The 12,637-nt window shown below is 38.3% G+C and overlaps 1 protein-coding gene across 1 annotated transcript in view; it reads right to left on the reverse strand.

Moving 5' to 3' along the window:
* Positions 1-3,953: 3,953 nt before the first annotated feature.
* Positions 3,954-12,637, reverse strand: part of MAP2K6 (mitogen-activated protein kinase kinase 6) — a 99,589-nt gene continuing 90,905 nt past the window's right edge. The window contains exons 11-12 of the mRNA XM_070937710.1: positions 6,833-6,878; positions 3,954-5,449 (exon numbers count right to left, since the gene is read on the reverse strand). Of these exons, the coding sequence (XP_070793811.1) occupies positions 5,372-5,449; positions 6,833-6,878 (124 nt within the window). The 3' untranslated portion in view covers positions 3,954-5,371. The remainder of the gene's footprint in view (positions 5,450-6,832; positions 6,879-12,637) is intronic.

Raw genomic sequence — 12,637 nt, forward strand, 5'->3', positions numbered from 1 at the left:
AAAAACTCTGCTTAGGAGTTCTGTATAAAACTTTCCATTTCCTGTGTCAATTTGCAGTCTCTCACACACAGATGCCCTGGTTTGGGTCAGAGCTGAGAAGCTCTGAATACCAATTGTACAAATTTATGTAGGGTATATTTTCAATTCACGCACAATTAGGAAAGAAAAATAAGAGAAACCAGTAGATCAGTCAATTGTATCAGATGCACTATTTCAGCTAATCTGTCAAGTCCATTATGAAACCACTGTTTGGGAAAATGCAAAGATGGCAAATTTACAGGCTCCAAATCCCACAAAGAGTGAACAGCAGACTAGCCAAGATCTGCTGTTGTCTATACTAACATTAAAAGGCCTTAACGTTATGGCTGAATATCATCAACAACTGACTCAAACTGAGGTGCAGAATAGGTGGGCCAGAACATACACACACATAACAACAACTAGATATATTTGTACATTGACAAACAGCAAATGTTATGGTTCAGAAAATATTACATTATTCGAGAATCAAAATTTTAATTTCAGGAAGAAATTAAATGGAATTAAAAGAATCCGTTTTAGTCCCATGGAATCATGGATTAAGTTACTCATAATTATATGAAGCTTCACAGTTCAATGGATTTATTCTATCTCTTATTTTATTTTAGACTATTAACTCCAGGGTCTGGAGTTAATTAGGCTGTGTTTTATGACATAAAAAAATAGTTTTGTGACATAAGAATGGGCATTTAATTTTCCTATTTTGAAAAGAAAACATCGACCAATAAATATTAGTCAACGTTTAAAACATAAAATGCGGCAACTCATCCCTGCATCATTTCCTTCAGTGGAAAGATAGATTTTCTAGTTAAAGAAATGTTCCTTTAAAACAAAAGAAAACAAAAGACTTTCCACATTATAAGAGGGGGGGGAAATCACACAAACATAATTTCTAAGGCCTTTTCTGAGGTTTGCCTGGAGACTGTATGAAAATCAGAATCCATGAAAATATTTCCTTCATTCCCTAAATAAATGCACACCAGGCTGTCTTTAATTCATTGGTTGCTTTCCCGAACAAGTTGTGTGTGATGAGGAACCTCAGTGGAAGAATTCATAGCATTTAGAATAAAGGAACCCCAAAGTAATTAAGAGGCTGGAAAAAAAAAACTTAAGATTCTTTTGTTTTTAATGGAGGAATGAGTTATGCTATCATGGTCTACATCTGAAAGTAGGAAATCATCAAGTAGAGTGTGGCATGAGATGACAAAAGCAATACCCTGTAGAGAAGAATTCAACAATTACCTTTCAGTTCAAACAAGAGGGCAACACAGTGTGTGTCCGTGCGCATCCATGCATGCCTCAAAGCCACCCCTTTTCCTTCTCTGTTCCAAGCAATACTGAAAATGGGCATTCCTGCTTCATAAGCTTCTAGGATACACAATCCGAAGTTGGACACACAACTTTATTGCAAATATCCAATGCAGTGTTTTATTAGCTTGCTATCATGCATGGCAAAATGTTCTGGTGTTAATAATAGGATTTTGCTTCATGCATCAGTCTCTGCCAGCTACTTCTTGCTTAGAAATGGTTTCAACGGTCTTCTATATTCATTTCTAGAATCTATGCCATTGTGGCAAATTTTTCAGCACTGTTTTACAGAGGAGGGGGAAAAAAACAAAACCTAGGAGATCATCAGTGTGCATATAGTCGTGCCCCAAATCCACATACCATTAAAAATAATTATTCCAAAGTAACTTAACAAACTTAAGACAGCTGAGAATCCTGAAATTTGTATTACTAATAAAAAAACTTTTAAAAAAGGGAGAGAGAATGCTGAAATTAAAGATCAGTCACAGCAGCCATGGATTCCTGCTCTGTTAACATTTACTAGAACAGATGAATTGTACTAATAGAGCCTTGCCGAACCCAGAAACATTTTCAAATATTGAAAGACTTGGAAAACATCAGATGAAGGATTCGGTTTTCTCCATAAATATCATACATGTGAATGGGCGATGTCTTCTTTTCTGTAATTTAAGCCCGTTATTTCTTACCCTATTTTCAGGAGACAATCTGATCAGTTATTTCTTTTCCATTTTTACCTATCATCCTTTAGAAAATGGACGTGAATTCAGACTGCATTGCAAGGGCCGTGAACATTGTAGGGGAATTATGCTCACTAACATGATATGAGAGAACTTTTAAATAACAAAGACAAGCAAAGCTTTAAATCTGGAATAGAAAATACAGATGTTAGGCACGTTTTATTCTATAACTGTGGTAGGGTTCGTGTACCTGCCAAGAGATGAATTATATTTGAACAGACCTGACAAAAGAGCTCACAAACACCACATTCTAATTCCTAAAACAAAGCATGAGGCGTTTAGTGTTATTCTTTCCAGTCAGACATAACTGCAGACATCACTGGCATGCTCCAGCTATTGGAAACCAATGGGAATATTAATATTGCCTATTAAGCCCAGTTTGATATCCTGAATCCAGCCTGCCTGTTACCATAGCACTCTGATAAAGGTGTTCTGAGGTCAAGAGGATGTAATATCCAATGGGGCTTCACTATTCCAAGAAGGAAAAAAAAAGGCAGTAAAACAATCTCTACGGCAAGTGTCAGATCCGTTTATAGGAAACCGCAAAAGTGGGTTTTAAATGACATGTTTTTCCAAAGTGAGAATAGATGCTGGAATTAGTTCTAAAACCTGGCTGGCTGAGCTTTAGCTGCAGCTGAAGACAATCAATCACAGCAGCTAAGACTCAACTAGGGGGGAGAGGGAAGGTAACCAGACATGTAAAATAGTTACAAACCATTCTTTGCTTTTGAAAAAGTACAATGAAAGGGAAGGATCTTAAGTGTTTTATCTGCAATTAAACATCTTCTAAATCACTTCCAGTGGACTTCTGCAAAAAAGACCAGCTACACTGTAAAATATGGACTGCTGGAAAGCAAGATCAAAATGTCTGACAAAAAGCCACCTTATCAATACTAATATACTGGTCTTCCCCAATTTGATGCTCTCCAGATGTGTATGGTGTCTACTAAATATTGCCCAGCACACCTTGAAGACCCTGGATACATTCCTACTATACCCACAACCTCCATTTGGAGCAGCGGTGGGTTTCACATTTTGTTACCACTGGTTCGCCCGCCATGCGCGCCTTCTGCACATGCACCCGGCCTCAAAAATGTGCCTAAATAGGACAGCATAGAGCCGGGGCAGGCCTACCCGCGATTTCTGCTACTGGTTCGCCTGAACTGGTCCGAACTGGCTGAATACCATCTCTGATTTGGAGTGAACAAACATCACTGCTTGAACCACTGGGAAGAATTAATATTGTCAGAAAGAAACAAAAATGCTTCTTGAACAAAAAGTTGCTTTGGAAATCATGGGAGAACTGCAGTTATTTTCATCAGATAAGATCCGGTCTTATTTCTAAAACAACCCCAATAAAAAATAGTGTATATTGAAGCAAGAGAGACACACAAATTGCCATTTCCATATGTTAAAACAAAATCTATGACAACCACCTCTGAATGAAAAATCAAGTAGTTTTAGCCCTACCAGTGTTTTTTTGCTGTTGCTCATGTTAGATGAGGGAAATAATGCTTATTAAGTCATTTCTATTCTAGCTTTTGTTTTCAGACAGAGCCAACCTGCTGCGGCAAACTCACTGCAGCCAACTCGCCACAGCCAATTTGCAGTGGGGCGAACTCGCCAAGGCCAACTCGCTGCAAGACAGCTCATTGCAGAACCATTTCAACAATTCTATTTAATTATTTAAAATAAATAAAAATTATTTTAATTTTTTCCATTCACATTTCATTCTGTACCTTCTTTTGCATCCTTTCTTTAATGATTCTATTCCACCATTTCTTTGATATTAGTGTAACTCTTGTCCCGCAGCGAGCTGTTCTGTGGCGAGATGGCTGTGGCGAGTTGGCCATGATAAGTTGGCCATGATGAGTTGGCTGTGGCAGGTTAGTCATGGCAAGCTGGCTGTGGAGAATTGTCATAGACCCGCCAAAGATATAAGAAGGAGTAAGGAAAAAAAGATTCATATAGGTGAAAAAGAAGACCACTATGGGACACCTGAGAGTCCAAAGCAAACTCAAGGGTTCTCAAGCGAATGTAACACTAGTAAAACTTTGCTCATTTCTCCCCCCTCCCTTTTGTGAAACCCACATCTCTATGCCTCCTCAGTTCCACTTTCCTTTGTGAAGCCTTTTTTTCCATTCAAAGGCACAAAACTCTCTACTAAGCCAATAGGGACAGAATTCTTCCTTGATTGGCCATGATTTAGAGCAGGGGTGTCAAACTGGCAGCCTGCGGGCTGGATGTGTCACACCCAGCCAGGTTCTGCAAAGGCAAAAAACGTCGTGATATGACGTGGTACGTTATGTAACGCAATCAAATTTGACACCCGTGATCTAGAGAAACATCATTATTTAAGCAACAATCAAATGTCTAAAGCTGCTTTTGATTTTCCACTAACTTTTAAATACATCACTCCCACTGTTAATCCCACAGATCCTGATACTGAGATAGAATCTTAATCTTAAGGATATAATTGTTTATAGAAACTGCAGTTTTAAACCAAACCACTGGAATAATAATCTCATCCAACAAATCATTTTCTTTCTTTTTTTTCTTTTTGCATCCTGCTGATGTTCTCGCCAAAACAATCTTCAGACATATCCTAGGGAATGATGTAGACTTCCTCATACATTGCTGGAGTAACATACAAACCAAACTCTTATTTCAATGTAAATTAGTCATCCATGTCATAAATGGACCATGCCTTCTCCTCTTCCTTTTCCTACAAAGCACTATAAATACTCTTTTCTGTAACTTCACTGTTTTAGCTGTCATTATTATCCACTGTCTCACATAAGAACAAAAACAAGAATTCTATTAAAAATCAAGCGCTTAACATAAATATTAAAATAATAGTAAGGACAAAATATAACTCTATATCGAACTTCATAACTACCGTAGCACCTATTACCATAAACAAAAGAAATCTGATTTGACAGAAAATTAAGTATGGCTAGTCGAGAGGTTGGTTAGAGAGCCCTAAAATATCATCATTTAAATCACTCGTTGTTTTGTGTATTTTTTGTTTATGGTTGACAATCTTATTAAAATTCATTTCACTAATCAGTTCATTCTATATCACTATGAATACCAAAGAACCCTTTAAAAAAGCCTTCAAGGGAAGGAGATTAGGATCTTACAAAAAAATAAAATAAAAGGAAAATGGCCACCAGTTAAGTTCTCCTCTGGCTTTCCTGTAATGAAGGCTGTCCTACCATGACCCCCTCCTCCTTAATTCCACCAGTCCATCAAAGAATAAAATAATGTACAAGTCCATTTTTTTTTCAGTTTTCCAGGATGAGTTTGACAAAAGAAGCCACATCTGTTTCTTTGGATTCATGAAAGGTAAAGAAGGGGTGTTGCTAAAAAAGAAAAGAAAAGAAAGCAGTGAGTGAAAGGCGACAAAAGTTCCCAATAAAAATCCGTATTTTTAATTTGTTTGTTTGTTTCCTGCCTTTATTATTTTTACAAATAACTCAAAGCAGCGAACATATACAACACACCTTCCTCCTCCTATGTTGGGCTGAGAGAAAGTGACTGGCCCAAAGTCACCCAGCTGGCTTTCATGGCTAAGGCAGGATTTGAACTCAGTCTCTCACTTTCTAGACTGGAGCCGTAAGCATCACACCAAACTGGCTTAAATGGCTAGGGAGACACTTCCTGAGTGCCATGACAGAACCTTATTCCCCTCATGATCAGTTTGCAGCCTTCCCACAGACTATTTTTTTTTTTACTTTTCAGCATAGTGACTGAGTGCTTAGTCGGCATTGGTTGCCCCAAGGCAAGTATGGGCTATTGTTTCTTGAGAGCACAAACACATAACTGCTTCTCTACTGCCCTTAGCCTACTGAGATTACAACCTCCATCTACTGTTTCCTTCCCATCAAAAGTAGCATTTCCTGACTTCTGCTGGCTCAGGCCTCCTATGCTTCATTTCACTATAGGCTGCTGACCACTCTTATTGCTTGCCCTTATAGGTATTTTGTGTTTTCCAATGAAACACTGGCAATACAGCAATGACTCAAACAGGTTCACTGGCAAAATAGAAAAAGGCTGTGCTGTTTGTTTGTTTTTTAAAATACAACCTCATATCTCTCTTTTAAAGAATACTGAACTCATAATGAAGTCACTGGAAAGTCTTGATAAGCTACCCCCCCCCCAAAAAAAAGATACCTCAATATGTATACTGAAAACTGTGGCAATAATGAAAAACAGAGCTCATATTTTCCATTTGATTTTGTGTGTGTGTGTATGTATGTGTGTGTGTGTGTGAGCATATGTGTGTTTGTGTATTTCAATTTATATAGACAAGCAGAAGCAAAAAATCACTTGGATTAGAAACCTACTGATTCATCCATCCCTGATGCTAATTCATAAAACATTGCATCAAACAACTCTAGCATTTGAAGGGGAATCCTTCCTTCCTTCCTTCCTTCCTTCCTTCCTTCCTTCCTTCCCCTCCCCTCCTCTCCCCTCCATTCCTTCCTCATTCAGTGATTTCAAAATTGTGCCTGGGTGTTCTGCATTCAGATGAATATACATGGGCAAACAACAAGGGAGAGCTAGGTGCAAGCTATGACATGGTCCTACAGGCACCAACTCTATAACTGACATTTCTTTTGGCTATGTAAAGGCTGAAGGCAGAGAACAGAAATATTGGGATGGCACTATTCTTCTTGCCTCATGTTTATTCAAAAGCCTGAGTGAAATCTATGTTACACTTGAACTGAACAAGATAAACTCACCATTAGCTCAGGATATGTGGGTCTTTCTGTGGAATTTTTCTTCAAGCTTTGAAAGAAAAAGAAAGATACATATTATTTTATGTTCAGTATATAAGCAAATGCCAATCCAACCCAACAAAAGCTACAGACAGATCTCTCTAAAGGCGGATGGATAGAGATTATGTTCAAAACCAAACTAATGAGTCATTAACAATATAAATAAATTCTTCCAAAAATCTTCAAATAAAGTAGGGGGATTAAAAGGCTTCACTATTTTAATATAGAACAGTGGCCCCCAACCTTTTGGGCACCAGGAACTGTTGCTGTGGAAAGAGGTTTTCCGGTGGACTGGAGGGGGCGTGGTTTTGTGTACTGCCTGCATTCCATCGACGGGGCTTCACTTGTTTGCATGGCCTGGTTTCTGGCATGGTGTGGACCAGTGCTGGTCCATGGACCAGGGGCTGGGGACCCCTGATATAGAATGTTGTGCTATGAACATTTTAAAAAAGCAATCGTACTATTTTGCAGAAATTTAATAGCACAACAAATATATGTTCTGATGCATACCCCCTCTAACCGCAGTTCTGGAGCATCAGCAGCTTATATGCAGTAACCACATCTCACAAGCACAGGAGTAAGGCAGAATTATATGACTGAAATTAAATTCCACATGTAAAATCTAATTTGTGTCTGGCTGAAGTACAAGTAAATGGAATAAATGTAGCTTCTTTAAGCAGAAATGGTCTGTACCTTTGAGTTTACAAATTCAAGAGTAAGACAGAATAACATTAATATAAATTTATAATCTCATATAAAAGAGGTTAAAGTAAACTTTAAAAGTATCCACTGATAGTACATCATATCCATACAAATTAAATGTGATTTACCATATTCATTTGATTTTATATCAAGTTTTAAAGGAAGACCTTTTGCTCATTTTTGTTCCTTTTAAACAAAATATGAGTTAGAATGTAGTTCCCAGGTAACATTATACAAGCTACTCATAAATTTTAATTTTGTTTACTGGGTTAGGGGAAAGGAAAAAAAGAAAACTTTTTAAAGATTCCTTCTGAATTCACAGGGGTAACTGCTTTGAAACTTCTGAAAATTAAATTGATTTTAAAATAGGAATTCAATTCTGCTTACAAAACTGGCATTTCAATAGAGGTTAATATAATCCACAACATGGCAAAATTTTTAAAAAGTGGTTTTTATTCATTTTTTTTTAAATGGCTGCTTTCATGGTAATATCATCCTTATGTTTTTATGCTATAAATAATATAATGTGGAAATTTCTAATAAAGCTTGGCTTCTGCTTTATATACTTGGTGAATGTTTTACTGTGTAGTTTTATGGGTTTTCAAGTTTAACCAAAAATAGCTTTAAATGTAAGAGAAATTATGCCAATTATTTGGTGCTTTAACAAACAAATGTCAAACATTTTTAAAAAGCCAAAAATGCTGCTAGTCAGTCAGCTACGTGTAGACAACTAATGCTGAAAAAATTTCTGGCTTGTTTAAAATTTTCAATATGGCAACCAGAATCTCATTTTCTTAATTTACTGGCTAAATATTTTTAGAGTTGGGTATTTTTTTTACCTCCAAAAATGTAATTCAGAAAATAAGGAAACCCTTATATTTTATGTTATACATTCTGGCTTTAAATGGATACCCTTACCTTGCTTGATACTTTCCATACCAAGACTCTTCATAATTAAAAAAATGATACATTTATATGGTGTATTACTTATATAAAGTGAATTTGCTTACCTCCCCCGCAATCCCCAGCCAATAACAGCTATGACCAGTTTTACTAAATCAAAAGGGAAATTCTGTAAGAAATGAGCTGAAGAAGGAGGAACTAGCAGTTCCCAGGCTAGAAAGAAATGTTATGCTAAAATAGGTTGAATACCTCCCAAGGCCATCATTGTAGCCACATATCCAATGAGTCCTGGTGGCACAGTCGTTAAAGTGCAGTATTACAGGCTAATTCTGCCCACAGCCTTGAGTTTAATTCTGACAAGGTCTAGAACCGTGATGGGGAACCTATGGCATGTGTGCCAGAGGTGGCAAGCAGCACCCTCTCTTATGGCACGCGAGCAGTCACCCTAGTTCAACTCCACTGCACATGCGCACATGCCTTCCACCAGCCAGCTGGTCTTTGGATCTCTGCCGCACATGCACGGGGGTGGAGCGCGTGCCGGGGGTGCACACACATGCACGGGGGGCACATGCACAGCATTGCCTGTACGTGTATTGCATTTGGGGGGTTCGGGTTTGCCCATGCGCGCTTTTTGGGCATTCGGTCCGGAAAAGGTTAGCCATCACTGGTCTAGAATCTGAACTCTATAACAGACATTTATTAAGGCTTTGACTTTTGTGATTCCAATATACGGTTGCACTCTGTCTTGCAATAACAAGACTATTAACTTCTGAAACTGTGCCTATGAGGCTTCTTAGAAGAAGCCAAGTCCTGAATAAGGGATTAAGTATCTGAAGAACTAACATTCAAATCCTAGGTAAAAACAATAATTCAAGTGCTATTAATATCTGCTAATATTTGTGAAGGTGAAAGAAAATCAGCAATTTTAGTATCTTGGTATCTTCTGTGTGCTTAATACTGTATCTGCGAAGTCAATATAAATAGTGCCAAGAACTGAGAAACTGGTATCAAATTGCTTTACATGTTACACAAAATGAACAGAATAGATTTTTGGGTAAAACATCTATAGATATGAGTTACTTTACCATTACTGATAAAAGATGCAAGATAACTGAGGTATCCTACTTACTCCAATAGAGACACTACTCCCAAATTTTAAAAATGAGAACAAGAGCCAGGGTGGATAAAAATCAATGATTTTTTTTAAAAAAATCAGTTTTTTTTTATTTAAATTGGATTTTTTTTATTTAAATCAGATTTTTTTTATTTTTATTGAATTTATTTTAATAAAAAACTTTTGGGGTAAAAATCTATCGTAAGATAGTTTTCTATTTAAGATACATAAATAATTTAGTTTATTCAACATGAAATGGAGCTTAGTTATGTAGCATGAGGCTGTATATTCTGCAACACTGGGACTATCAGTGAATCAACAGTGGGTCAAAGGAGTAGCAGAGATGACAGTTGCTCTTTAAAAATTATGATTTAAATAGAGTTGATTTAAATCAAGTCTTTTTACTAGTGATTTAAATCATGATTTAAATCATGATTTAAATTGACTCGATTTAAATCAAATCCACCCTGACAAGAGCTACATTTGACTCCATGCAAACCCAAAACCTAGAATAGATTGAGAAAATTTCAATTTCAGATAAACTGCAACAGGATGGATTGCTCTAATTAACCTTGGCCTCAGTTCACAATTTTTTATTACGTTCTACCCCTTAATACAGAACTTGAGAGTACCGTTATATGCTCAAAAGTAAAACTCATTTGGATCTAACAACTGACCACTCTGCGTTTAAGTCAGAGTAATCCTTGTGACTAGATTACCACTGCTTGTTCAATCCTTTCAAAAAAAGTATCTACGATCACTGGTTCTTGGCAGTTTACAATTATCTTATCCATTGAAATAAAAAAAACATGTTGCTGTGATCTTAAGAGCTACAATTGATTTAATGGAAAAATTGATCTGTTAATCTCTTACACCTCACAACAAATTCAGCTTCACCAAATTCAGGAAAGGGCGACATTATTCCTTGCTATCACCTTTCAGCTCCCTGTATGAAGCCCTCAACCTATCTACTTGTAATATTCATCACAATATACATAAATTATAAACACAGAACCAAACTTTAAAAAAGTATTTGTACCATTTTTATGAATATTGATATTCGTATGCTTAATTACTTAACATCAACATAGCTTTCAAATAAATTTAATGCCAGGGCTAAGGGGGTGGGAGAGAAAACAAAATTATATTGAACTACATCAAATTTTATTTATTTTGCTCCTTGGTAATATTCTTTGTTGCAAATTTTAGTTGGATTGAGGATCTGGCATGAAAGGTAATTTGTTACATTGACCAAATTTTAAGAAAAGATTTTACAAGTAGTTCTCAACTTACAACCACAATTAAGCCCAAAATTTATGTTGCTAAGCGAGACATTTGTTAAGTGAATTTTGCCCCATTTTATGACCTTTATTGCCACAATTGTTAAGTGAATCACTGCAGTTGCTAAGTTACTAACGTGGTTGTTAAGTGAATCTGCCGTTCCCATTGACTTTGCTTGTCAGGTGATCATGTGACCATAGGATTCAGCAACCGTCACAAACATGAATCGGTTGACAAGCATCTAAATTTTGATCGCATGATCACAGAGGACCTGTGCAATGGTCGTGTGAAAAACGATCATGTCACGCTTTTCAGTGCCGATGTAACTTTAAACGGTCAGTAAATGAACTTGTCGACCTGCTCGACATCGCTAACGCGTGCTGAAAGCATCGAGGGACATATACATACTTGGTGGTGGTGGCACTGGGTGAAGGCGGCCGTATGCGGGGTGTGGGGTGGTGGTATCGGGTGCGACGGGATTAGGGCCATTCCGGAGGACACAGCGGCAGCACCTTCCAGAACACGCTGAAGACCAATTACGCCCCTAGAAGAGGGGCGTGGTACTAAACAAGGGCGCGATCTACGCCCCTAAACGAGGGGCGTGGTAACAAACAAGGGCGCGGTCCTAATGAGTTAATGGAAAGATGGACTATATAAACGCCCCATTCTTGGTGTAATGTAGCGCCGATTTCAATCGTGTTTACGAATCACAGCGTGTAGCCGGATGCGGATGCGAATAAACCAGTGTGCCAAAAGAGCTGAATAAGGCTGTAGCTGTGTTTTGATTGCGTCTCGCACGGCATTCCTGAGAGAACTGTTGTAAATCGAGGATTACTTCTTCATGAAATCAAGGAGTAGATCCGTGCAAAATCACTTGATTGGCATACTACTAATGTATGCTCTGATTTTGGAGTTGCAGTCGATTGAGACCAAAGACATCTAGCAATACTAAATGGAAAGCTCGTCTAGTCTCTTCTTTTCCCTGCATGTCTTTCACAATTGATGCAGGTGATATGGAACAATGTTTACTTGAATTCCTAGAGCAGGGGTGTCAAACTCAAGGCTCACCGGCCAGATCCCACGGGGTGCTTAGCCTGCGGGGCTGCCCTGGGAACAGTGAAGGACCAGCCTGCGATGCCTCTGCCACCACCACCAAAAACGGAGCTTGGGAGAGCCATACATATAGCCCCGCCCCCCCACCCAGAGCTCCATTTTTGGCTGTGACAGCCTCCAGCAACACTCTGCCAGTGAAAACAGCGTTTTGGCCGCCACAGGTGCCCCCGACACGAATGATGTCAAGCTGGCCATGCTCAGCATGGCCACACCCCATCTACTCCCAAGGTCAATCACAACCCTGATGTGGCCCTCAATGAAATCAAGTTCGACACCCCTGTCCTAGACGATGACTTCCAGTCCCCATCCTATATTCACTCATAAAGTCAATGCTGTTCAAATTAAAACCCTTTGACCTACCTATTAGAACCATGACACGTTTGCCATCATTGCCAGGGAGCAAAGTGGCATCACTTAAGTCATGCAGCTTCTCCTATCATTGATAACCATGGCTGAAGTGTGGCCCATATATCTGCTGCAGAAACTTAGGTATATATGTCCCCCACCCACCCAACACCCCGAGATGGAATCCTGATTGCGCAAAGTTCTAACTTCTAGGGCAGATTATATAAGCAAGCCTCCTTATAACAGGTATTCATGCCCAGCAATTAAGGATATCAGGGTAGACAGCAAGAAAAGCCTTCAGAACTTTAGCT

This window comes from Pituophis catenifer, unplaced genomic scaffold, assembly GCF_029215685.1.
Source record: "Pituophis catenifer annectens isolate HBS135680 unplaced genomic scaffold, rPitCat1.0.hap2 SCAF_2, whole genome shotgun sequence".
Lineage (NCBI taxonomy): Eukaryota > Metazoa > Chordata > Lepidosauria > Squamata > Colubridae > Pituophis > Pituophis catenifer.